The sequence below is a fragment of the Lathamus discolor genome, chromosome 24 (assembly GCF_037157495.1).
Source record: "Lathamus discolor isolate bLatDis1 chromosome 24, bLatDis1.hap1, whole genome shotgun sequence".
Lineage (NCBI taxonomy): Eukaryota > Metazoa > Chordata > Aves > Psittaciformes > Psittacidae > Lathamus > Lathamus discolor.
In genome coordinates, this window is record NC_088907.1 from 971,811 (window position 1) to 999,803 (window position 27,993).

The window sequence follows — 27,993 nt, forward strand, 5'->3', positions numbered from 1 at the left end:
TGTCTGTGCTGCAGTGGGGATCCAGGTTGGGGGATGCTCCAAAACTACTGACCTCAGAAAGCCTCCTGGTTCCATGGGTGATGGGTAACGGCAGCCATGAGTCCTTATTTCTGCTGGAGAGAGAGGGGCAGACAAGAGCAAAAGGCTTTTGTTGTTTCCTGACGGGTTCTGGCACCGTCCTCTGCCCATGTGTGACCCCGGCCGGCAGCACTCACTGTCCCCATGGATCTGCTTCAGGAGCGTTTCCGAGTGGCAGGCTTGGATCACTGAAGCATTTCCCCGTGGGACTGGGATTAGCGCTGGGCTTGGCTGGGTCTTAGTTTAAATGCACGAGTCAGGGTTAAGATTTGCCCCAGGGAGAGGAGAAGGGCTCGTGCTGTGCCCGCTGCTGCAGGTGGGTTTGGCTGTCCCCATGCAGCTCCAGGCCAGTGTCCCTTGTGGGTGCCGGCACGAACAGGGCAGTGATGCCAGTTCTGACAACGTCCCTGCTTCAGCTCCTACTACCCGAGAGAAACAACAAAAATACTTACTCAGGAGAGGATTTTATTAATGATTTCTCAGATTTTTATTTAAAAACCAAACCTCATGGGGAGAGCAGGTTGTGCCATCGCCCCCACCGCAGAGTCCGGGGCAGGCAGGGGCTGCAAAGTGAAATGGGACAGAGCTCTGCCTCGAGTGTTAATGACATGTAAACACACCGAATGACCGACCACCCACCGCTGGCTTTCCTCAGGACATGCTCAGCGACCCCGCGCCGCCTCTCGTGCCGAGCACGGAGGGACCCGGCTCGCGCCGAGGATCCGCGATGCACTTCATATTAAGCATTACGATAGCACAAGAGTTAAATAGTTCTTCATAAGAAAAACACATGTTTATAAATCCATTTCCCTGGTTTTATTAAATGTTCCACTTATGTACATTTTAAAGATGAACCATTTACAGGTCTGCACATGCTGCCTCCTGCTTTCCTTGGGTCATGGGGAAGGTTCACAAAACCTCTATGGAAACAGAAAGGTGCAGGTGCCTCTGAATTCTGTATGTCAAAATGCTTTCCGTTTATACCGTAATACATACAATTAAAAAACCCTCAAACATGCAAATTGTAGAAAAATTTAAGCTGGCAGTGAAAAATAAAAACAAACGTCTTCTTTTTGTGCATGTCACAGTTTGTTTCATCAAATGGGATTTCTAATTCTAAGGAACGTAGTGTCTGATGCCACTGGTTAAAGCAGGTTTATCAACTACGAGTAGTTAAAGGTCAACCTTTCATGGTCCGTATGGTTTTAACTCCCATCTACTGCACAGGAAGGTCAAGACAGGCTTGACCCCCCTCTTCCACCATGTACCCTCTGTCAGTGATTCTTTGGAGCAAGGCAGGGGGGGAACCACCGCGCTGCGTGGAGTCACCACAGAGCGCGCTCGGGGGCAGCATCGGCTCCCAAGCTGCGTTGCTGGCATTGACCATGCCAATGCTTTCTCTTGGCTTTCAACCCCACGTCCAAACTCACAAGCGAAAGAATTTCTCGAAGACAAAAAAGAACCAAAGCAGGAAACCCAAACCAAACCCAAATCTCAATGGCCAATTAGAGCAGGTTCACACAGTAGAGAAGTAACTCAGGTCTAAATATTCCACAGAAACCTCAACCTCTGGGTCAAGTGTTAAAAAAAAAGAGTATCTGTGTTAAGACAACCCAAAAGATTTAGATACTGGTTCATTAGCTACATAGGTTTTTGTTTTTTTTTCTCCTTTCTTTAGAAATGGTCACATTGACAATGTATAATTCAAAACATTTCTGCACAATAAAAACAGAAACTATGATACAGTGAGGTAAAGAAAACGCAAAAATATTCACCCACAATATATTTTCAGAAAATACCAACACAGTGATTTTTCTTTTAAAAAAGCACAAAACTTATAAATGAACAGCATAAATGGCTATTTATCTGAGTGATCGCCTACGAATTTCCTAAACCCACAAATCCACAGGGAAGTGTAATGGTCTCATCCAACATTTATTTAAAAAATACCCCTTTCTGGTATTCAGCAGAACAGTGCTCACATCTCCATCAGATCCAAATCAGCATCTTCAAAGCCATAGAAGGACTCAGTCTCGCTCTCCCCTTCGAAGAGCTGGTGGAGGATGTCTGGGTCTGCAGGTTCCTCGGCCTGGGCCTGGGCCTGGGGCTCGTCGCTCAGCTTCAGCTGCTCCTCCAGCGTGGTGATGAGCTCCTCCTGCATGTCAGCGTTGCGGGTGGGGGAGTTGGCTGTGCCGTCCGGCCCCGGCAGCACGCTGGCCACCAGGAAGGACTGCTGCACCAGTTCAGGAGAGTCACTGATGACCTCCAGCACCTCTGCCAGCCAGCACAGAACCAGCTGCAGAAGAATGTCCGAGTCGCACGTGGAGTCCGCCATCTCCTTGGCTTGCTCTTTCCACTTTTTATGCAAGAAATTTTTCACAGTTCTTTTTATACAAACATCCAGAGGTTGGATTTTGGAGCTGCAGCCGGCGGGGACAACAGCCGGCAGCGTGCTGGACGCGCTCAGCAAGGAAAGTACTTCCTCGGAGAGGTGTGTTCGGTGACAATCCAGCACCAGCATGCCCTTGCTGTTCTGGCACTGCGTGTGCTTCTGCCACACTCTGGACGACCACAACTCCATGACTTCATCATCGCTGTATCCGTTCTCCTTGGCTTCCAACACGATCGACTCCGGCACGTTGGCGGGCTGCTGGACGTGACCCCTGTAGAAGACCAGCGTCGGGAGGACGCTTCCGTCGGCGAGGATGGTGAGGATGATGTCGCACCAGGGCTCCCCGGTTCCCACCGTCTGCAGAGCGTTCTCCTTCCGGTCATCGCTGCTCAGCACCTCCACGTCGAGGAACAGGGAGATCTCATCGATGGCTGCAATCATGGAGAGAGGCAGGTCCTGAGTGTGGATCTGCCGCTGCACAAACTCGATGAAGCAGCTGGCGTTGTCCTCCACGTCCTTGGGGAGCGGGTGAGCCACTGCCCTTCGAGTGTGCGTGCTGAGGTTGTGCCGCAGCATGAACCTCACTGCCCACTCATAGGAGATCTTGAAGCCACCCTCGAGGGATCGGCCAATCTTGGTGGCTTTCTGGAAGAGAGTCTCCTCGTTCACGGGCAGCTGCTGCTCCCTCTGTGTGAGGACCCACTCCGCGAGCTTCTCCTCAGCCTCCAAGCTCAGGTATTTGCCTTCTGACAGCAACGCCAAGTTCTCCTCTTGGAAAGCCTGAAACCTGCGGAGCCAGCGCTTGATGCGCCGCGGCGGGTTCCGGAAGTGCTCCGCAGCCTGTTCAGTGTTGCAGCACAGAGCAAACAGTACAACCCTCAGCTTCTTCACTGACAGCTGCTCCTTTCTGCCTGTGGGCTCAGGCTCCCTTGTTGGCTGCTCATCTTCCCGAGCATCAATATTTAAGCACTCTTCCTCCTGGCAGAGCAGAGCTCTGTTGTAGGCTGCTGGTGCCAGCTCAGGCTCCAGGTCACCTTTCGTAGGTAACACAGACTTGGTTTTCACAGTAGCAGCTTTACTTGGGGAGTAGGTAGGACAAGTGTTCTTCATGCTTTTGTCCTGGAGCTGAATGTGCCTTGAAGGGAGAGAACACAGGAGCCTTCTTATAACCCAGAAAATACAGCTGCTGAGGAAAAACCAACCAGCCAACCAACCAGCCCCAGCCCCAACCCCACCGACTGGAACGGATGACGGCAGACAGGGGTTTGCAAGGTTTACCTGGAATGCGATATCCAAGTAGGCCCTGTTGGGAAAAACAAAACAAAACCGTTTGTACCTCAGCAAACACTAAATCAGTGCAAATAAACAAGTTGCTTTCCAGAGAGGAACAGCAGTGTCCCTCTGCTGTCACTACCCTGTGGAAACTGCCAACACTCATCATCCATTCAAACCCCAACCAACCTCTTCCTGTGCCCGAGTACTGCCACATCCAAGCCAAGGGAGGCCTGCTCAGCCGGGCACTCACGCCGAGCAGTACTCAGACACAAACAGCACAACTCCACATCCATCTGAAGTGAGGAAGGCTCAGCTTTGGCCAGATCCCTGCAGGTGATGCCCCTGCACTAGGCCAAGGGCTGAACACCACTTACAGGCTCTATATAAAAAGCAGCATCAGCAGCTGCTTAAGGCCTCCTGGTGTCACAGAGGTACAGTGATATCTCAGATGAGAAGAACCCACTGAAGCCCTGGGCATTGCGTCTCCCTCAGAAGAGCTCAGAACAGCCTTACCAGGGACACAGCTGAGCTCCAGGCAGAGCCAGCCTCACTCAAAGCTTAACTCTCCAGTGCCCGTAACAATGGAGACTCATTCAGGCAGTTCAGAAGGTCCCCAACACTATCTTTTACCACAACTCAGGACTCACTAAGTGCTCACTGCAATGCCAAACAAAGGTGTATCTGACCTGGGGTCTAGCAACGGATGTATTATGTCCTCCTACATCAATGTTTTGCATCGTTTCTGCTCCCTTTCAAACTCTTACCTCGGAAAATAATGTTACTAAACTCATGGGATGGATTGAAGACCAGATGTTTGGCCATTGCATCACCCTCAGATGTTACAAAGGGACAAGAGGAACAGGACAGCTTTACACCACTGGAAGGGGATGGAAAAAGAAAAGAAGTGAGCTTCGTACCAGATATGAGAATATGTCTATCCCCTTACTAACAAAGAGAAAAGTCACCCTCCAGTGCATACAGGCAGTGTCCCCACCCCCGAAAGTTAACTCCCACTGGAAGGCAATGGGAATCCCAACACACTGCCCTCAATTCAACCTCTTCTCTTGTGTGGCAGAAAATAAACAGGGCTTCTTCAGAAGCAGATCATGAAATAACAGAGCTGGGAGATCAGACACTGAATGTGCATGAGCTTCCCAGGTGATTCAAGAAGGATGAGAAGTTTTCCATTACCAGGCAGTGTAGTTTTTAAATAAAGCCAAGTATTTCGGACTCTTCCGAGGAACGTGGTTGCTGTAAGACAAAGAGGTTATTAAATGTCAGAATTATTCTGGGTATTTAAAGAGCTCCAAAACCCATACAAAATACAGCACATTTACAAAGACAGACCCAATCCTGGCTTTAATACTGTTTTGTCTGCCAGTCTTGTATTCAAGGAGATGAAAACTCCCTGTCTAAATAAACCCAACTGTACAGGAACATTTAAAAAGCCCAGATTTTGGAGTAACTGCTCTGCCATCCCACTGTGTGGTCAATCCACAGCCTTGTATAGGCCACAGGCTGTAGAAGTGTATTTTTTGGTTATTTTTTTCCCTTTAAAAAATATTTAACTTATTAAATCTGAGAATTTTGCAAGAGGTCTGAGGAGCACTGAAAGGCGGCAGCTGTGTGCAGCAGCGTGCAGTGCACACCTCAGCAGCTCCACACTGACAGCTCAGAATCAATCTTGTGCCCACTCTCCTCATGTCACTTAGAGCCGCTCCCCATGTCTGCGCTGATACACGTGTCCAGTGTCTTCCAAACCACTGCAGCCTACTGGGATTTCCCTATCTCCCTTTCTCACAGTGCAGACAGACCCAGGCAGGAGGGATTTCAGGAGTCACATACTTGATCATGTGGTTGGCGTAGGCTCTGGAGCAGCAAGTGCTGTAACGACACAGCGAACAGTGCACGTAGGTGGGGAAGTGGTTCGGGAAGTCGGGGATTTCGAAGCTGCACTCCAGACAAGTCTGTCTTCCTAAGACACTCCTGAAGAGAAGAGGGGTGTTTCCATCAGTGTCTGAACAGGTATCGTGGAGTTACAACAATCAAGCAGGACACAGAAGAATTTAATGACACGTGAACTGTCAGAAGCCTGCAGTCAAGCTACTCTCATCCTGCACCCTAGCTCCTGGGGTGCCTCGGTGCCAGGCAGAACATTTCCCACTTGCTGTAATCCAGAGCAGACCATGTAAGGGTGGATTAATAAACAAAAAACAATGACAAAAAAAATGTATTTCAGACAAAGCAGCAGGACACAGGGCGGGCACAAAGCCCTTATGCTGCCGAAATTCCACTGTTTCTAGAAAAGTACTCAGCTCATTCTGTGTTTTGCAGTTTCACCTTAAGTGCTTTCAGAATACGACTTAGTCCTGGGTTTGTGGGAAGCTGGACTCTCCTGGCTGCCCGGTGCCCAGGATCTTACTACCCGTCACTGTGGCATTGACAAACTACCTACATTCCCTGCAAGAATCTTTGGAAATGGTAAATTTAGCAAAAGGTGCTGACATTTTTTTGACCGCTCTCTTCTGGACGTTCCTCTGGACAGGCGGGTACAGGAGGATGGGCTGGGGGTCGGCAGCAGATGCCAGCGGAGCGGCTTCCTGTCCAGTGCCCTGCGGCATGTCATTTGACGGTATTGGCACTGTCCGTGGCTGTCCTCTAGATGCCCTGATTGTAACCTGCAGAAAACAGATACACCCATACCTCCTAAAACACAAGGGCAGAAGTGATCTAACCAAATTCAGACTCCTCTGCTTGGCTCTTAGCAGAGAATAAACAGGTGCTCTCAGGACACAGCTCGTCCCACCCAGGGCAGCAGTAGCCTAAAAGAGGACACACGACTTGAGCCCCGCAAGTGCCTGTTTGTCCCTAATGACTACAGAGGGCGTCCAGACAACTAGTTCAGATACCTTAGTTAGGAGAGTGTAACCTCTGGTGTGGCACTTTCACCTCCTCTCTATCTCACTTAGTGTTTCTATGAATTATCTGATGAATTAAGCACACACAGCACGGGCAGAATACAAAGTGTTCTTCTGGCCCAGCGAGTGTGGTTTAAGTGATGCAGATGAAGCAAACCTCAGTTTTGCAGGACTTAATAAATACACACCACTACAGATGCTACGGGCGTTTCCTGAGGAAACGAGGACAGAGGCCTGCTGTTAACTTGGATTTCTTACCTTGGTTCCAGGTTTCAATCCTTCTAATTGTTTGGGCTTTCGGAAAGTTTTGTGGTGCTGCAGCTTGTGTTCAATTTTATCCTTGGCAAATAGGAACTGGAGTCTACACTTGTTGCAATGATAAACACTCTTCTTCTAAAGCAAATGCAAATGAAATACGAGGTCATTGTAGAGAAACAGAAGTCACGACACAACAGACCAAAGGCAGCCCTGTTTGTCTTTAGCATCTCAACATCGTCCCCCCCACCAAGCCCCACGGAGTGCTTTGGGTTTAAACATTTTGTTTCAGTTTTTGAATTAAACCCATCAGGCTCTGCAGGGACACCAGACCTGGCAGTGCCATGGACCACATCTCACCCAGCTGGTTTAAGCCAAAGCAAGGCAGGCAGCAGAGCAGCGCGGGCAGTGCTCCTTCTAGACCTGCCTCACCTCTGCCTCTCAGGGGAGAGGGCAAATCAAACCAGGCATTTGGCATTACTCTTCTGTACTCTGAAAGCACCCTTCAGCTACACCCACGTGAAATATGCTGTCAATACAGCCAACATACATGGCTCAGAACACTGAGCTATGAAAATGACAGTCATTTGTTACTTATTACCCAGAGATAAAAAAAAATTAACCCCCAAATGAACACAGAGCCCACTCTTCGCTTATCGTCACATCCAGCAAAACATGCTTTTTTCTGCTAAGTAACAACAATCTGTGCTACTCCCAAAGGAGCAACGCCTCTTCTCTTCAGCACAATCCCTATGAAAGGTCTGGAATGACAGCATGCAAACTGCATTTGTTATGGAGCGAATACAGCACATACTAAAAGCCCTCCTTCAACCAACGCTTGCTTTCTTTCTGTTTTTATTCCAAGGAAATCCTCAACTAACCACGTGTTCACTATCCACAACCTCTGTGGAGATCAAGCCACCTCAGACAGAGCCTTCAGACCTGTGGCAGTACCTGGTGCCTCATGAAGTGCTGCTGGAAAGCATTCCCATTCTTGAAGACCTTGAGGCAGTAGGGACAGAGCAGGTGCCGTGTGTCTTCATGGATCATGCGGAAATGGCTGTCCACCTCAGAGTACAGGGAGGAACGGTACTGGCAGACCTAAGCAGCAGAGAGGCCCAGTCAGCAGTGAAGTAACAGAGCAACCCACCTCACATCTACCACTGCAACATGGAGATTGTAACAGCCATGCCCAGATACCCAAAGTGACTTATTATCAGTGGAGTTTAGGAACCAGGCCCTACAGAACCTGCCAGCTTATTCCAACTGCAAGATACTAAATCAAGCAGTGTATATTCAGAGGAGATTGGAAAAACAGGTTTGAACTACTTGTATAAAAAGAAAGTAGTGACAATTCAAGCTCCAGATCCAAGAAAAAAAAAAAAAAAAAAGAAAGAGGAATAAAGGGAGAGACAGTCAGTCAAAGCAGTTGGAACATATTAAAGAGCAGCTTTGTCAGGGTCTAAGCAAAATGCAGAATTTGGCACATCATGTTTTAGCATAACATATTTTGGAAGTTTCTTCTCTGTTTTTTCTTTTTGGAGGGACAGTGTTAGGACCACTGGGTAGAGATGACACATTCAGAATCGATGCAAGCACAAATCTCATGGCAACAGAGTGTCAAGAAAAGGTATCACACAAGCAACATAATCTCATCTGCTCCACAGTGACAACTTCTCTTTATGGCACAGCAATTTGCCTGCAGGCCCTGGGAGGAAGAAAAAAATTAGGCTCTGAATGCCACTGGGACTCAAATGTCTATCAGCTGCTCCAGCTTCAGAGCGCTTGGAACTGGTGGCAGCATTCAGCTGCTTGTGCTGCCCTAATGGCCACCGGACTTCTCCAAGTCCACACCTGGAAAAAAATGCTCCACAGCACTGTTCCATGGCCCAAGTCTGCTTCAGACCACTGTGAGCCACACACTTTCCTGAGAAGTGCTGGATTTCTGCTTATTTTCTAGTACATATTTCTGAAGTGCAGCCCCTAAACCACTTGTAATACCTGACAAACATAGGGCATCTCCCCAGGCTTGTGGGTGTCCTTCATGTGCTGTAGGAACATTGGCTCACTCTCAAATGCCCATTCGCAAATCTTGCACTTTGCTGCAAAGGAAAGCAAAGGCAGGTAACAGCTGGGGGGCAATGACAGTTCAAGCTTCTTTGGTAACAGTTGTCCCTTGAAACAAACCAAACACCCCCAAAAAACCTAGCTCTGAACTCTCTGAATTGGGCAGACAATGAAATATATTGAGAGGTTTCCAAAAGGCAGCAAAAAAAATCTCTTCAGCAAAACGGGGGGTTCAACAAAATGCTCTGATGAGGAAGCTCCAAGTGATTTTAAATCAGATGTCAATCTACTGGTAAAAATTCAGTTCTACAATGACATTATTATTGAACTCAATCTTTAAAATACTCTTGACAAGAAGTTTGCAGAAATGTAGCTTAGATGGATTTTTCTGGTGGTTACAAAACAAATGTCCCAAAGAGCAAAGCAGAACACACTCCCTCCTCAACAGATCTGCAGGTAATAGAGGCCAGAAACCCTCTTCAACGTGAACAAACAGCAGCTGCAAAATCAACTTACTTGTTGACTCATAGGGACTGTGGACATTCTCTAAGTGACACTGTAGCTGAAATGGAGTGGAGAACTGTCTGTAGCAATGCTGACAGATGGTATGGACATCCACCTCTCCATTCTGCTGATCCAGTTCAACGTGGTGCTTCATGTGATTCATAAATCTTATGGAGTGGAGAGAAAGCACGTGAACAGAAATATAGAGACTGCTCCTGGAATCCCTGAAAGCATCTTAAACACTGTACCATGAAGTTTTTTAACAGCATTACACCATACCACAAAGTTTTTTAACAGCATTAAGATATTTCCTTCTTGCTCTTCCCATCAAAAGCGAGCAAAGTCTCCTTCTATCCAGCAACCTCCTACATCCTAACTCTAGGGAAAGTCAGAGAACAGATCTTGCAGTACAGGGGCTGTACTACTCGCTCTTGAGCACTTCCAACCCCAGCTTGGCATTCAACTGATAATAACAGAACATTTCAACTTAAAATAATCAGTTATCATAACAGACCACCACAGTGCCACCTCAACCTGAAGAATACACTATTTCCTAAGGGTATTTTCTCCCTCTGTTGAAAATGCACTGAATAAAGATGACAAGAGCAGTTCTTCAAGAATTATTTCCTATCAGCTACTAAGACCAGTGATAAACAGGTAAGATTTCTCTGCTGAAGAATTTAAATGCAATTACTTGAACCACACAATTTTCTTACAGCTTTTGCCCTGGCTGAACTGTGTGATGATGGGCACATCTCTCCCTTTTGTGCTTCAGTTCTGGTCTTAAGCTGTACCATGGGAAAGCTGAAGGGCCTGACAGACTACTGCTTATGACTTGTTTTCACTTCTGCAGGTCAGAGGTATTGAGAACAGTGTGGTACAGCACATTCTCTTACCTTATGTTGTTCTTTAGCCTCTTGGTGCAGTGTGGACACCTGAAGGAGGTCGGAACCTTGGGGAAGTTCAGTAGCTGGTTCACTTTGCCACCATCTCTGCCATAGTAGAAATCATCTACTAACATAATGAGCTTACTTTGGGATGAGTCAACTACATTTTCACTTGGCTCTGGAGCTTTAGCAGGTGGGGACAGTGCAGGGATAGGGGTAGAAGAGGGTGGAGAAGCAACAGCTGTAGTTTTTTCTGGCGATGGAGGCTTTGCAGATTGAATATTTGGTTCAGATTCTAGAGATTTCCTTTTCTTGAGGAATTCAACCATTTCAGGGCAGCAGTACTAAGAGGAAAAAAAACAAAACAAACAACCACAAAACCCCATACACATTAAACTGGATCTAGAAGAACTGTATGTACTGTTAAACAGACAAAGGTTAGATTACAAATGCATCTCCTGGCACCAAGAGGACCTAAACCTAAGGTCCCTCACTGCCTGTAAGGGATGCTGTGAAAGGTCTTCCAAAGGCCCCTCCTCTGCCTCTCACTTTCTGCTAGTCATAGTCTTCCTTTTCCCAGCAGGTCCTGATCTAGTGCAAGAACTATTCTTTGCACTCCACAGTCAGAAGCTATTACCCACTAACTGCTCCTTTTTGAATGAGTACTTACACACATATGTCCTCTTAAAGCTTCAGTGACTCGAAACTGAGCATCACATCTTGGGCAGACCTTCCTGCCACCATCTTGCAAATCAAATGTGGGAATAGGAGATGAACTGACTGTAACAGGAAAAACACAAAACAAGAACAACAGAATCTTTTACACTTTGCCTTAAATGTAGGCAATCTTTAGCATACTGAAATACTTTCAAGAGCTGTACTTTTAACTACTAACTAGACTGGAAGAGGCATGAAAAAGGCAAAAGCATGTAAGCTTCTGACCATCTGTATGGCAAAATATGCCCCCGATAGCTAGAATAAGGAGTGTCTCCAAATTAGACTTAAAAGACCAAAAGAAATAAACAATCAAAAAAACAACCCAAAGGAAAATGATCAGCTCATCTCCTCTTCGTCTTTGATCACTTGTTTGGTTTGGTTTTCCATCAGACTACAATGCCTCACCCTCACCTCCAGCTGTAGTAAGAAACTTGGAACACAGATGATATGAAATACCTTCAATCGACCTCTGGGGTCCCAAACACCTTAGAAGGTGCTTTTTTGGGAGGAGAAAAGTAAAGATTTTATCCTTTTTCCTCTTTGCGTAGAGTACTTCACGTGTGTGTACACTCTCAAGTTGGCAGCACACACCCCAAGAATCCCCAGTGCAAACTAATGTATGCAAGCAAATATCCACAAACAAACTATAATCACTGGGTAAAAACACACAGGTAAAGACCAAGAAATTAAGAGCAAAGCTTTGTAGCGGTTTCTCCCCACTATGAAACCTCAGTAGTTACACATTAGTGCTTGTTTCATCCAGACAGTAAGCTTCTGGGTTCTCAGCAGAAACAGTCTGCAACAAGAGCTGCTACAGATCGTACCTTTTAAGGATGATGATGACGACGACTCAGAAACACTGGATCTCTGGGAGCCATGCACAGGGCTGCTGTTGGAAACCACCAGTGGGCCAGGGCTCTGTCCTAACGAAGGAATGGTGTTCAGGGTATTCACTAGCTTAGCAACCTCATTGCTGTTCTCACCAGTCACTCCAGGTCTCTTTACGGTCACAAAGCTTGCAATACTCACTGAGAGGGAAGGGATAATGCAAGAACACTGATAAGGAATCAGTAAGATCTGGTCCACTGTGTGAATCCCATCCCCATCTAGTAGTAGCCTTGTCTGTTGCTCTTCTACCTTCAGTCTGCCCCAAAGATTACTGAGCCATCAATTATCCTGTCCACATATACAAGTGATGAACAAACAGTGTTTTTCACTTTGGGGGACTTCTAATTGATGGTCTCAGAACAGTCTACAAACTAAAGTTTAACTAGCTCTTAAACCAAACTGGACACAATGGGAGGATTATCCTCATTCTCCAGGTTGGTGAGAGAGATGAAGTGTGAGTCAGTGACAGAGGCAAAAACAGAACCCAGGCTTTCTGGCTCAACTTCTGTCTTTTAGCTGCTATGCTGTATGTCTGAAGATCAAATTATAGACAGTGTCACACTTGCTTCTCCATGGCAGGTCTTACCTAATTTGGGGTTAGTAGCTTGACTGGACTGCCCTGGCTGCTGCACAGTTAACTGTCCAAGTGGTGTTGGCTGCGTTGCAGTAGGAGTTGTGGAGGTGCTGGGAGTGGACTTACTTTGCTGTTGTGCCTGGGACTGTGGGACAGTGCTCCTGATGGTAAGCGTGGCCGGAATGACCGTAGTGAAAGTGTTGGTGGTGGGTCGGACCGGCATGGTCGTACCTGGTCTCACCTGGGCCATTTGAGAAAACACCTGAGGGACACCAACTGCTGGTTTAACAAACTGGGTGCCTGGAGCTTCAAAAACAAAGGGACAAACAAGGTAGATGGAGTAATCCAATTGCACAGTAATAGCTGAGTGCAACCTATTTTCAACACTGCTGAGCTCTCAGAATTCCAGGGGGGTTTTTTTAAGCCCTTGGTACTCTAACAAGGAACATGCCAGGGGCTTGGGCTTGTTTTAGTCCTTACCTGGGACGAGGGTGATGGGTCTAACTGTTTGACCTTGCTGTACATTCAGAACAATTCCAACTTGGTTCATTGTGTTCTGTACAGGCCGCACATTCCTCACAGGAAATCCCTGCAGTCAAACAGTACCATGACCATATTGAGCAGATGGGAAGCACTGCCAATATAAGCTTTCTACCCTAAAAATCAAATAACCAAATAAATCCCCCCCGCCCAAGCCCCACGATACTATCATCTGGAGACCACTGAACTATGGGGCCATACTGTTCTCGGCCAGCACCTTCCTAAGAGTAGGGCCTCCTTCCTTATATCTACAACATTCTGATACACAGCCTCCACTCTCAGCCTCTCCTTCCCTAAACACCTACAGAAATCTTCTCACAGGTCTTAGCAAATGCTCAAAGCAGGCAGTGGATGTTCAAGCAATTAACCTGCCCATTTCCAGGCAAACAAAACGAAGCAGCCAAGTGTTCAGCAAGGTCAAATTCACACAGTGGCCAGACCCACCTGCAGCAGGGAGCCAGACCCTACTGGTATGGTGACAAGTGAGCGCCAGCATGAAGTCCCATCAGCCCTGTGCTGGCTCCACAGGACCTGCTGAGCTGTGGAACGTGGCCAATTTCCTCAAATGAGATTGAGCTGCAGAATAACTGGGAACACAAGCTAGTTCCAAACCCAGCTACTTCCAAATCTACATACATTTAAAAACCAAAACCCCACCAGATTTCAGCTTTAGTGTAACATCCACTAAAGAACTGAAACAGGCATCTGATTATTTCTTAACAGAGAACAGTCTTCCAGGCCTGAGTGCACCAGATCTTCTCTATCAGCCATCCTGGCTTGGAAGGGTGCTCACCTGCGTTGTTATGAAGATGGGCTGGCTGGTCACTGGAGAATTGGTGACATGATTGGCATTCTGCATGATCTGCACAGGTCGTAACACTGGCTGAGTTACCATCGTGCCCAGACCTGAGGTGGGGTTCTGGGTAAGGATTAGTGGCTGTCCACTCTGCTGAACAAGAGGATTGCCAGCTGGAAGAGAGACAGAAACAGAGCAAAAGCCACATCTGTCAGATAAAAAACCTGCCATGCAGTTGGCAGTTTCGGTTTTCTGAATTTGAATGAGCTACCCAGAGCATGCTTTAAGAGTAGTTACCCAGAGCATGCTTTAAGAGTAAACTTGTGAAAACAGCCAACCCTTCCATATATTGTTATAACATTCATTCTCAGGCTGGGATTTTCCAAGCTGTCCCTTAGCCTTGAGCAACCTCAGACTCTGATTACTCTGGCTTCTACATGCCCTTTGAATACAGGCACAGCAGCTGAAGGAAGCATGTTTTCTAGTCTCATTAACCATGAAGTGAGGATTCACCGGCTGGCAGACACTGTGAAAACTTACACTGAACCACTACAACCCCTGGCACAGGATGTGCACCAAAAGTAGAGCAACACTGAAAGTTTCTGAGCAGCATCAACAATCACAGAGCGTGGGGGATACCGGAGCCTGCTGGGGGCTTCAGTGAACTTGGAGACATGGCCTTGATGCTGTGAGCACTGCTCAGCACCAGCCAAAACACAGCTTGTTATCAATGCTGTGACACTGAGCACAGCACTGGGAGAGCTGCTGTGGGGAAAAGGAACTCCAGCTCAGACAGAGCCAGTGCAGGAGGCCACATCTAAGACACTCCTCATGATCTACTGCCAGAAAATCCAATGCATTACTTTTTGTGAATATCATGGGAGAGGGGAAAACAGACTAACAAGGCCACAAATTTTTCAAACTCAACTTCAGAAAATGAGCAGAATTGAAGGCGGCTTCCATTTCCTCCTCTCTACCATTCTTCTCCACCCAATTTAGCTCATTCATGTATTTGTGTCCATGCACTACCATGTCCACCCTGCTATTACTACAATACATGTCCTGAGGACAAAGGGCTTCCAATTGGCAGAGGAAGGTGGGACCCAGGAAGCCCCACCACGAATCTTCCCACTGTAGCTTTGCAGCACAACGTGACAAGGGCTGACACGACATCCAGGTTGTTTCAGAGCTACGAAATGTTCCAACATCCCTGAAACTGCTGACGGTAGAGGCAAGGGTTTGCTGTACCCCAACAGCAAATGTTTCCTGTGGAGCTGTGGATCTCCAGCAGCTGCACACCAGAATGTTCTGACCCACAGCCAAGGCAGCTCCTTTGGATGGGAGATGCTTTGCCCTGGCAGTGTCAATGCTGTTGGCTGGCAGTCCTGAGGGTGTATGATCCAAGTGTTTGCATGGAGATGATCCCAGGCAGAAACAGCGATGGTGTGATGGGTGATGGAAGACACCAGCAGGTTCAGATCCAAGCCACACAGCTGCTGGGCCCGCACTGCTTCTTGTCTCACTTTCTCAAGCACCTCAGGCAGCCGAGGGGCTGCTGGAAAACAGACCCCAGCTCCCACTCACAGAGCATGGGGAGGAGAGGGGAAACGGAGGCAGAGGATGGGAAAGCTGAGGTGTCAGAAAGCTGGCAGCCTGTCTTGGACCAATGTCTTCTTTAGGCTCAAACCAGTGAGCACAAAGCCACTGTTATCTGAACTGGGTACATGCTGCCTCCAGTCCCAAGTGGAAAGAGGATATGTTACCAGCCTTTGCTGCTTTACTGAGCCCAGTGTCTGAAGAGGGTCAGTAAAAACGTGAAAGGAGTCAATGAAAATTAAAGACAAACAGATGGTATTTGTAATCTTCCAAAGAATTCAATGGGTAATCTCTTCACGGTATGAAAAACAGTAAAAGGTGATTGATTATCAAAGCAGCTCAGGAAAAAGAAAAGTCAAACTCTCTGGATAGTTCTATCATGCTCGAAACATTCCCATCCCACCCAGTATCAGGTGAAGGCCCAAATCCAAAGCATCCGCAGATGGTTTTCATCTCCTCAGTGTCTCAAGGATCTTACTTGCCTAACAAGGAGCACACAGTCATCCCCAAAGCTTTGCCAAGCTGGAAGTCTGTGTCCGTATATGTCTTGGCCATGGAACTTCCATGGGAAATCCTGAAGCTCTGATGATTTGTGGTTTCCAGCTCCTGCTGGTGCTCCTTTGGAATTCACAGAGAATCTGGGCAGACTTGGACTAGTTGAAACACAAACGATGACTTCAGGCTCCACTTTAAAGCAGAGACCAGCTGACAAAGATCATCTGGTCAAATCAGTCCAATGATTTTGACTCTCTTCTCCAGCAGGGACACAGAAGGTCTCCTGAAACACTGTCATTACTAGAAAAAGACAGTATCAGAAACATACATAAATACTCTGATTCCTTACCAGAACTGCACGTTCTTTTCAGTGTGGCCAGGATGGACACAGTTGTATGCCCAGTTTTTCTCTTTTCCCAAGCTTTAGTAGACTCTCACAAGTGAAAATGACAAGCACCCTGCAGCAGCATGTGCAGGAGCATGCAGTGCTGCCTGACATTGTTTCCAAGGAAGTCTGTAAAGGTTTCCACAGATCCTGTAGCACCTTGCACTGACCGGCCAAGACAGACATGCAGAGATTCACTACTTCATCATGGGAGAAGGAGGAGACCGTGGCAGAAATCAGCTGCCGGGAAAGAACAAGTTACATTCTTCTCTCTTCTTCTCCTGCCTCTCCATGCATGATTGCCCAGGTAGCCCACTGGAAATGGTCTAACTGGCTTCTTGGAGCAGGGTGGATTTAGACCTAAATACCAGCTGATGAAGTGAGCCTCCTGAACAGCCCATGTGGTCCTGGACACAGTGATCCTGGCGAGTCCTATGCCTCTTCCTACACTCCTTGAACTCCTTGACTTCCAGTGTGCTACTAGGAAGGTAAAACGTAGATACGTAGAAGAAGAGTTTCTCTATCCTCTCTCTCTCAACTAAGCACAGAAGAGATGCTCTCCTGTAAAGGAGAAACCATTCCTTGCCGGATTTACCCTGGCTGTTCACAGGAGAGGCTGGACTGACAAAGCCTCTGGAAACCCCCACAGGGATGTGCACTTCACCACAGCATGACCTTCCTAGAGAAGAATGCCAGTGCTGGGCCTATCAGGAAGTTACTTCACATGTGAACAACCAAGGTGCCACAACGGGGACCTCAAAGTTAGAGAGCACAGTACACCACTGCTAAGGAGCTCACCACCAGCAAGGTTCCCACCACTGACACAATCCACATCAGAGTCAGGGGTAAATTGTTAGGACATCAGCACATCAACACCAAGACTTTGGATTCCACACTTGGGCATCAACAAAGCTCTACTCAGGCCTTGGGAAGGGAGAACTAAATTGCCTGGGAGGATGCAATTCCTTGATGACTTTGTTTGCCAATGAATGGCCCTGGGCAGCCAGCACAAATAGCTGAGTGAAAGGAGCAACATTTCAGGCTTTAATGGCAGCTGAATGGGGCATCAAGTAGAGTCAGCTCTCCAGGGCATTCCCAGGAAGGGACATGCGGGCCCGCAGACACAAGCTTGGAGGTATCTAAGAAGCCTTCCACCCTTTTTAGAAGCAACTTGTGATGGATCCTGTGCTCTCTGAATGCATTTCCAGGCAGGATGGCAGGTCCAGCACTGCTCCAAGACACAGGAGGGACAGAAAGCAGAGCTAACAGAAGCTTCTGCCCTAACACCACTCCATGGATGACAACGCTGAGCTTGGTGTGAACAAGCACCATTTGTGTCAACAAGTGGAAGAGCAAAAATGGTACTAAATGTGACGTACAGTTGAAGGCAGAGGGACACAGGGCAGTGCCCTGTCACACTGGTGCAGCAGCAATTGAAACTGGACAGAGTTCTCCCACTTCCCATCCCAACCTGGCTCAACCACACACAGTTATGTGATTGCTGCACGCTAAGCAGAAGCACAGTATTTTTCTTCTATAGTTTCTATATTTTCAGGACAAAAAGCACTTTGTGATTCCCACAGTGAAAAGAATGGCAGGAATGTAAGTTATATTTTTATCTGATGGAGGAATTATTAACAAGGAGCCAAGCTGTCAGGCTGATGTGCCATGCGGCACTCAGCTCATCTCTTGCCAACAACAACAGTGCTTTTTTGGATACAAGGACAGACATGTATGTTATACCAGCCAGCTCTGCACATCTGTGGAACATAAAGAACTGGTTTGAGTGGGATACAGGTACAGCTAAAAGCAATCAAAGGAAATTAAGGAAAGAAAAAATTAGGCCGAGCATCACTTCAAATATATTTAGCTTTCAGTAATTTTTCCTTTTATGTCCTATTTGAAACATTTTAAAACTAATCTGCAGGGAAAAATATGGATCCAGCTGAAAGACGGAATAAGATAAGCTAAAAGATATTTCCATCTTTAGCTTGGAAATCCTGTTTCCTGGCTTTTGGGTCATTTCTAGGCAGTATGGTACGTGCCTGTGCTCTGCCCCTTCAGAGGGGAACTGGTGGTGTGTGTACAATGCACCTCGCGAGAAATTCAAGGCTGTGTTTGCCCTGAAAGTCAGGTATTTCCCAACATGGATGCTGTTATTTAAGAAAAGGGTAAATTTGAGGTTTCCAGACTTGCTCATAACTGAATTACATTCTAGAGAGAAAAAAAACCAAGCCAAACCCCAACAAAACCTCACACTGGGAGAACAGACAGATGTAATGGGTCTTCCTCAACCCAAACTTGTCTTTTTAATGAATATAAAACAAAATGCAAGACAACACCCATGAGCGTAAAAACCAGATTGCTGAGAGCTGGGATGGCTCCAGACACCGCTCATTTCGTGAGCATTCCACATAATCACAACTTAAACTGGGATGTGACCCTCAGTCACTGGGCCAGCAGAGACTGCAGGGACCAAAGAGGTGCCAGATGTCCCTGTGGCACTTTGCCACTCAAAATCCTGGCTGGCATCAAGCCCAAAAGGATTCCCCTGCAAGGCAAAGCCATGTCCTAGGAGCTGATAGGGACTCGGTGAATCCAGTACTCAAGAAAGGCCACACTGCTTCACTTTGCAGTGGTCCTGAAGTGCCAAGCTATCCCCTGCTGCACCACAGCAGTCCAGAGAAGCTACTCCACCACAAGAACTGAAGTGCTCCAGAGCTATGAAAAACCAAGCGTATTTTTCCATGTTTTTTCACCTAACAGCGTCCACCCCAAAGCATTTAAAAGTCTAACACTCAATGAAGGAGAACGACTGTATGACAGTGAGCAAGAACACACAGCACCACCAACAGCATCATCCCGACTATACGGAGTCTATTTCCATCCCAGCAGATCAGGACAACACAAATAGAACCCATATTACCAAGCTCACCCTGACCCATAGAGCCCTGACAGAGCTGACCAAGCTGCCACCTCCCAAGTTGTGCCTATTTGGAAAGGCACTCTTGCGGCTGCAAAGGTCATTTCCCTCTCTCTTCTCTTCCAACACAGACCAACACACCTCTGAGATCTTGAGAATTTTTCAGCAGTCTCTGATCAAACACTGCTTAAGAAATTCTACAAACAGACAGACTTGCACTGCAGCAGAAAGAGATCCCAACACAAAATGCTGCAGCACAGCATAAGGGCAAATCCAGCATGGTTCCTGCAGGAAATAGGCAAAGCAACCCCAACCCGAGACCAAAACAACCCCAATTGAAACCAATTCTACCAAATCATGGGTTAAACAAGTAATAGTAAACTAGCTTTAATCTCACTAGCTTGACTATGTAAGTTAAGTCATAGAAAATGCAATTCTCCAGCCAAATACCTGACTCCCTCAGGCATTTCCAAACTGCTGAAGGATCGAAAGTTAGTCCCCACTGACTGCTGAGATGCATCAAAGCACTTGATAGTAGAAACAGCATCACCTACTTAAATTATCAGTTCTCTGCTTTTAAGAAACTACAACTTTGGCTGAAGAACAGGAGTAACTTTGCTGAAGCTTCATAGCAAAGCCCTTTGCAGACAGGCCATGCATCCAGCACCTGCAATAAACCCCAGAGAATCGAGCTGCTTCCTCATGCACAGGACCGGCCTCGTGCAGCACCACATCAGCTCTGCCCAGCACTCCAGAGCTCTGCTCGCAACCACAGAATCCGACATGTGTTGCATTAAGTTATCAAATGAGACTGCTTCCTTGCCAGGATGTGACCCATCACTGCCACTCTTGAGCACTGGTAACAGGAGGAATTCTGGACTCAAACAGTTAATTACCCGCAGCAGTTTTTTCAACTGAATTATAATCCTCAACAACAGAATCTTCAATCACATCACTGATCTTCTGCCATGGCTCCAGCTCCTCCTCCTCACATTCCATAAAAAGGTCTGTGTCCGCCATCCTGCAAAGGGAAAAGGAGATAAACTTTCATTGGAAAACTATGTTTGTCAGGCAGCAGAAATCATTCCTTAGAAGAAAAAGTCTAATACCAGAAATAGGAACAATGTTTTACTTCCCAGTATTCCAAAGGAAATGAATTAATCAATTAATTAATAACTGTGACTGAAAGAAGTAAGAATCCTGGGTTTTGTCCTGTTCAAGGCTTTGAATATTCCCAGATTACTGCCAGTACATGACAGAGAGTCAATACCCAAGCCTCAATGAGTAAAAACGTGGGTGCAAATGTGTACAGCCCTCGGCTCCCCTCAGCCAATCCCTCCACCACAGCCCACAGCCCCGGCTCCTGTCCTCAGAGGGAGGATGACAAGCACTTAGCAACTAGTTCGAAGGGAAAAAAGATAAACAGGAAAGGGATTTTCTGCACTTATATCCATAGTCATTGTCCTTCAACTCCAGCAAATGTTCTCTTGATCTCCAAAGTACCTCATTCACCTCTTGTGGGTATAACCATTGTCATTTTTATTCAGAGAAGACACAGCTCCAGCCTGTTTTGTCTCCCTCTTGTTCCTGCCACCTCTCTTTCAAACTTGTCTTTTGGCCATGTCTTTGTGAGATAGGGAAGGAGAAACAACGGCAGTTTCCTAAGCAGGGAGTGCACCACTGTTAATGACCTCCCAACATCCTAATTCCTAGTGTTACCTTCTGCTTCACTATTTACACATCTTCCCACCTAGTTTGCTCTCCTGAGCACTGCTGCACAGTCACAAGTTTTCACGGATATGTCAACAGTGAAAGTCAAGTGTTTTGTCCTGGGACTGCATCAACCTCAACAAGGTGTGAATCTGGATGTGCTTCAAGTTAAGAGTTCAATTAAACATTCAGACAATCAAGCCAGAATTAAAGCCAAGATCATTCACAATCACCAAGTCTCAAGTGTCCTAGAGGACATCTCTTCTCAGAAGGTGGTGGAGTTACCACCAAAGGTCTCCAGGAAGCTGATTTTCAGTCCTGTGCTGACATCTGATTGATAGACACACATTCTAACCACTCTTTGACAACTCACGCCATTGAGCCAAGCTGCTGGGAGGAACGTCATGCCCCACTCAGTTTTGCCTTGTTTCAGGGTTTGGCTCTTTCTGAACCTCACTTACAAAGAATGTTTATGCAGAATTTTCATTCTCCTTAATACCAGTCTTCAAGCAGTACGCCTTATTCCAGAAGCTCAACTACACTGTAAGTGAATGGGAATCAAGATACCTAGAAGGGATTTTGCTCTTCTTTCCACATCCATGACGGAATCAAGAAGTGAAGAGCTCAAATTGAAGAACAGAAGATTCAAACTTAAGACATTAAAAAACAACCCCAAACAAACCACAAAAGACAAAGAAGAAATAAAAAAATAATTCCTGAAATGACAAATAGCAAGAAACTCCATTTCCAGAACTGAAGCTCTGAAGTATAGCTTTATGCTAGAGATCTGCTTAGCAGGGAACAGCAACAATCAAAAAGCCTGAAATACTATCTTCTCTGCCTGTTAACATAGACTCTGTAATAATTACAAGACCGTAGTCAATCTCACACAAGCCACACTCTGAACTTGAATGGAGAGCCATTACCAGGGATCAATAGCTACAAATTCCTCATCTTCAATATTCATCCTTCACAGAAACATCTAGAAAAAGATCCCGTTAAGCTTCCAGGACAAAGCTGCTCTTTGCTGGTGACACTCACAACAGTAACTATTTGTCTGGAATCATGTTACTGCCTGCAGACAGTAGCAGGGCCCTGATGCTGTAGTGATGGGCAGTCTATAAATAGGATCCATAACCTGCTCTATTCACCAACGCAGGCACACGCTGGCCAGGGAGGGCACAACCAGAGGAAGCCTCTGCACACATTGCACAAATATATTATTCAACACCTCATCATTATTCAAAAGATGCAAAGACAAAATGCTAAAGAGACTGTAGTTACAAGCTTCTTTTGACACTAACTTACATTATGCACATAGTATTTCATCTGTTCAGATGAACTGAACTAAGAAAATGTCTCCTCTCTTCTATAATGTAACAGCTTTGTTTTTCAAAGCTTTGATCTTGAATATTTTTGTATGTAAGAAGCCTTTGCTCAATAAAGTGATTAATCCCAATGATAAATACTCTACATTTAGCTCTTCGGCACTTTGTTGGCAGATGCTTGGTTGAAAATACGGATGCCAAAAAAAATTACAAAAGAAAAATACAGAAGTGTTCCAGACACACTGCAAGAGACCAAGAAACCAAGGAATCAGCCTTTCAGACCGAAAGGTGTTTTCTCTCCCCCTTTAGCTGGCAATGGGAGAAGAGCTCCAGGGGAAGAGCCAGCACACATCAGCCCTACATATTACAACTGGCACAACTGCAAGATACGGAGCCTTCAGTTTTTGTCAGCTGATGTGGTATGTTGCCATACAGGGGAGAAAAGCCAACTGCCATTAAACTCTCCTATGAAAAGCTGGCCACCTGATTGCATTCTCTGCTCAACGTGATCACCATCACAGGGGAGAATCCAGCAATAAGGATGGTTTATTTGTACCCTGTCATGAAAAGGAGATTTTGTCTCCTATGCCTCACCACAAGAAAGTCTCCCTTGTAGATTCCAAATTTCAGCTGAAATTAAGATCCAATGTACCCATCAGTGAGCCACTTTCACGTCGTTAGAAAGGTGCCAGATACAATCCCTACAGCCTGTCATTATTCACCCAAGAGAAAATGAATGAGCAGGTAGAATGGACCTACCCCTGTGTTGTGGTCTGGAAGCTTGTTGGCACTTTCAACTTTCAAAAGCCTCCCAGTAAACCAGATGAAGCTCAGCTCCTCCACCCAAGGAGGTGGCAAACAAAGGGCTCAGCGCCCACAGTGCGAGTTCGAACTCGGTCATGTTGCTGATGTAGTGACGTGAGCACAGAGCACCGTGTCCCACAGGCTCCCCATCCTCTCAGGCACGCCTGGCAGCAGGTTCTACACCAGCTGCAGACCACAGCAGCTCACTGTGCTCCTTGAAGTCATCTCTAAAAGATGTGTGTGACATATTTACAGTTTCTTTCACAGCTTGGCATTATGTGACACAAAGCAATGAAGTTATGACATACACATGTTGTATATACACACACACCTCTTTAAAAAGGACTTCAAATGAGTAACTTGTTCAGTGCTCTTCAGGATCCATGTGGTGGGTATCTACTCCTGTGACACAAACTTCACTTTCTCAGCCTTTTAATTAAAAGCAAGTAGAAATAAACCAGCACTTGTCAGGGCCCCACTGGTGGCCCAATTTCTCCTACTGGGGGAAATCATCTCCTGCTGGGGGAAATCATCTGCAACACAATCGGTCTTCAGGGCACAGAAGCAGGTCAGAAATGAATGTGTACTCCATGAGCCAGGTGACTTGGTAAAGCAAACAGCTGGATTTTGTTTGAAGACAAAACAAAGAGAAGGGCCAGAGGCTGTTATCCCAGAATTTCCCAACATCCTCCCCTGATAGGATGTTAACTGCAGAGGTACAAATACAGCCACACGCTTTGCTGTAGCAACAGCAGAAAATCCATCAGCCCTGCTTGGATCAAGTGCTGGAAGGTCGGGGAGAGGAGCCTCAACTCCCACCTCACATTCCCCAGCCTAGAGCTGAGCTGCTCATGTGGCCCCTCCCCTGCTAGGAGAACTCCAGATGCAAACACAGTTATGTTCCCACCATCACAAGTGTTGTTAGGTTGCTTTAAGTAATGGCTATCCTAACCCTAACAGGTAACATCAGGCCTTCAGGAACCCTAACCGAAAGCCTCACTGGCATTCTCAAAAGAGAATCTGCATCTTCATGTGAATTTACAATGTAAAACCCCGAGTGAATACGCAGTGAGAATCAATCAAGTATTAGCACAAATCATTACCATGCTAATATTCTGTTCTTTTTTAAAGTCCCAACTGACTCCCATGGGGAACCCACAGACACAGCTGACTTAGTGACGAAGGACCGAACAAATGCCAAGGAAATAGTTCATGGAATTTACAGATGGGCCTTGCACCTTCTGAAAGTCTGTGCCTACCGAATTCCAGCATACAGGTGACTCCTGCAAGGTCTCACATGGAGCTTTATTCACCTCAAGCAAGGCTGCCACACTGGCAGCACAACAGAGGGGAGCACCCAGCATCTGCATGGGAACTGCTGCAACAGCTCCAGAGAGGTTATCGTGGGCTGATGACCGGGCTTAGAGAGAAGGAACAAACACACCCCAGGCAGGCTGTGTCCCTTCACTCCACAAACATACCCCAGGCAGGCTGCATCCCTCCACTCCACTGCAAAGGGAATGTGGCTGCTCTGCCCAGCAACAAAAGGCAGAGGTGGGCTGTGCACAAACTACATCCCAGATTATCACAGTTTGAGCACCAAGCACATAGACTTTGTTGGTCCTTCTTGCCAGTGGTTTGTCAGTTTTTATGCCAGTCTAGATTTGCCATTGTGGATTTAACTGCAGGATGGTTCCAACACTATCAACACCCCAATCCTTTCAAAAAATATGCATTAATTGACTCTTACATGTTGTTCAGCACTTGCTATAAAACAACCTCCTCTCCTCCTGACAGTCCAGAGAAGAAGAAATCTAAAATATAAGACTGAGGGTCTGTAAGAGACCTACAAATAAGCCCGAGGAGATGATTCAATGCACGCTTGAAGACAGAAATTAATGCATAAATCAATTTCTCTTGTCCAAGTTAAAATTCTTCTCTCCATCCTGGCTTTCCCTGGTGAACACACAACCTCCACACAACGGCTGCCTCGTTACTCTTGGTACTGTGCACTTATCAGTGAGGAGCATGTCCTAACTTCTGAAGAACCCAGAAACCCGATGAGGTTACATTAAGTGCAAATGAATCCTACAGTAAAGGTTTCTGCTGTCAAGACATGCTGCAATCCCTGCCCCAAGAAAAGATAATGCTCTTCAGTGGCTTTTAATGACTGCCTAGAACTGATACAATCTCAGTGATGAAAATCCACACGGGATGATGTTTTCATCACTGGCTGCATGGCCATTCATCACAAGCAACACCTCCAAAGGAAGAGAGGAGGTGAAAGGCCCTGTGCAAGTTGAGTGCCAGAGTTCACCAGCTACATCCTCTGGGCCAAGGTAAATTTACTTGTCGTTGACTGATGTGGTTGATTTGACTTTCCTGGTTCTTAAGTAATTTCAAAACTTCAAATGCTGTCATTTAAAGTCCTATATGTTTTATTAAAGGCTTTGAAGTGTGTGATGCCGGCTAATTAAAATGTATTATTACACACTCAATTATAACGATTGTTATCTACCTTCGAGTTTGAACTGCAGAGCAATGAGAACAAACTGCTTTTATTGTGTGAGCATGGGGGCTACCTTGAAGCTTCTAGAGGTCAAGAGCGTCTCTGTAACTACGTTTCTGCACTGGCTCTTTTGTGAGAAGACTGGAGCACTCAGCACCCTCCTCATGTCAACATGGATGTGGGTCTGCTCGCATGAAGGCAGCTGGCAGTTCTTTGACAGCATCTAAGCAGCTGTGGGTTAGGGTTAGGGTTAGGGTTAGGGGCACATAAAAACATAACCATATAGAACTACAGACACAAGACCAACTGCAAGTAACATTTGCAGAACTGTGCACCCAGACAGAGCTTAAAGCAGCAACAGAGAGCAAGCGTTGGGGTGAAGAGCCCTATAGGACAGCCAGTAATTATACAACTGGAAACAAGATGTGCATGCAGCAAGCCCGGTTTCACATTCAAGGGTAAAAATTAACAACTGCAGCAACCTGAAGCTATGAGCCAGTCCCACACAGAACCACAGCAGGGAATATGTGTATATCCCTGCAAAGTGCTTCCCAAAAGAAGCAACATATCCCCCTATCCTCTACCCCCACTCACTCCTGCCCCATTTGATCTGTCCTGGTGACAGCTGCAACTGCTGCCAAGCTAATAAAAGTAAAGCTCTATGTGCTGTCATGTGTTGCATGTTCTCCATGAGGGTGCTGGGCAGCAGGATCCATGCCTCTCCTTCATCTCCACACATGCTTTATGTCACACCGCAGCCAAGGGGAGAACCAGAGAGTGAGGATGCCCTGATGCAGCAGCCTGGGCTCCTCAGATACTCCGAAGAGCAGGATCACAGTAAAGCGCAGGCAAACATCTTGATGGTACCAAACATCTGCTTTTTTTAGTATCTGCAGCCAAAAGAACCAGGTGTGGGGCATTCTGCACAAAGTCTTCCGGGGATCCCAATCCTTCTCCAGAGGAGCCTGCTCAGCTGAACTCCTGACCCAGCAATGGTGTGCTGGGGCTCACTGCTTACCAGGGGAAAGGCGCTGGCCAAAGGAAGGGCGCGATCCGGGGTTCGTTGTCAGTGTAAGGGGATGGGGCATGCAGGGAAGCACAGGGAGAGGGCCTGCGAGCTCCAGGGAACAAATGAACACTTTCCCCCCTACCCCTGCTGGGGCTGCGGGCAGGGCGCCCGGCTCCGAGGTGCTCACTTGTCACCAGAGGATGACACGGAAGGCGGCAGCGGGGCAGGCAGAGCCCACCGCTGAGGAGAAGGGGCAGGCTGGCCAGCCCAGCTCGCCTCGGCCTCACACAAGGTAATGGAGAGGGGGAACCACTCTGTGAAGGCGGAGAACAAGCACGCCGAGGGGAGCTCCCACCCTCCGCAGAGGCTCCCCCCGCCGCCAACGTCCCTCTGAAAGGGGCGAGAAGGGCATTTCTCGTGCGAAGGGAAAGCAAAACCCACCCCGGGCGCATTGTGGCGGCTAAGAAAGAGAGAGAAAAATAATCCCCGTGCCCAACATGGCCGCCCACCCAGCACCAGCCGAGGGACAGGGGAGGGGGAGGCACGGCGGGGAGATGCGGCCGCCCCCCCCCGGGAAGGCCCCGCTCGCAGCCGGGGTTTCGTTCGCCGGCCCCGCCGTGTTGGAAGGGGGGGAGCGGAGGGAGCTGCCGGTACCGCTTCACCGCCCCCCCCCCCGCGGCGGAGGGGGTGTGCGCGGATCCCTCCGCCTCCCCTCAGGGGCCGGGCGGGCAGCGGCGGCCGGGTGCGCTCCGCCGCCCAGCGGGACCCGCCGCGGCTCCTCCCCGTCCCCCGCCTCGGCACCCCCGAGCCCTCCCTCCTCCTCCTCCTCCTCCTCCCGCCGCCGCCGCTTTGTGTACGGCGCGCTCCGGCCCGGCCATAGCCGTGTGTGTCCCGTTCCCCCCCCCCCCCCCCAAATCCTCCCCCTTCTTCTCCCCCAGACCCGGGCGGTTCGAACCGGTTCCAACGGTCACCACCCCCCCCCCCCCCCGGCCGCCATCCCCCCCCCCACATAACGGCTCGCGCCGCCTCACCTTCCCGCCGCCGCCGCCGCCGCTCGCTCTCAGCGGGCCGCGCGCGCGCGCCCCCGCCGCGCTCCGCCGCTCTGCGGGAGACGAGACCGGCGCCGGGGGGCGGGCGGCATCAGCCCGGGGCCCCGAGCGCGGCACCCGCGGCGGGCGGAGCGTGACGGGACCGGACGGCTCCGCTCCTGCTCGCGGCTGCGCCCGGCTCCCTCCCTCCCCCCGCGCCCCAGCGAGGGGAGAAGAAAAAAGCGCGCCCGGCGGGAGGATACACGCGTGCCGCGCCGCAGCCACACACACACACACACACACACACAAAAAGGG

General features: G+C 47.8%; 1 protein-coding gene across 5 annotated transcripts; it reads right to left on the reverse strand.

The window, feature by feature from the left end:
* Positions 1-541: 541 nt before the first annotated feature.
* On the reverse strand, positions 542-27,976 carry POGZ (pogo transposable element derived with ZNF domain). 5 transcript variants are annotated; one of them, XM_065660374.1, is made up of 18 exons: positions 27,682-27,976; positions 20,187-20,311; positions 13,889-14,064; positions 13,036-13,144; positions 12,568-12,861; positions 11,918-12,121; positions 11,047-11,156; positions 10,386-10,720; positions 9,502-9,656; positions 8,920-9,020; positions 7,873-8,019; positions 6,922-7,053; positions 6,251-6,423; positions 5,591-5,731; positions 4,937-4,996; positions 4,510-4,622; positions 3,749-3,773; positions 542-3,605 (listed from the first exon to the last, which is right to left on the reverse strand). In XM_065660374.1, exons 2-18 carry the CDS (start codon positions 20,308-20,310, stop codon positions 2,057-2,059), a joined length of 3,948 nt encoding a protein of 1,315 aa, XP_065516446.1. In that variant the 5' UTR covers position 20,311; positions 27,682-27,976; the 3' UTR covers positions 542-2,056. The 5 variants fall into 5 exon arrangements, with proteins under 5 accessions (XP_065516446.1, XP_065516445.1, XP_065516448.1 ...); XM_065660373.1 differs by having other exon boundaries at positions 6,922-7,056; XM_065660376.1 differs by having other exon boundaries at positions 6,922-7,056; positions 11,918-12,016; positions 12,682-12,861; positions 27,682-27,975.
* Positions 27,977-27,993: the final 17 nt, after the last annotated feature.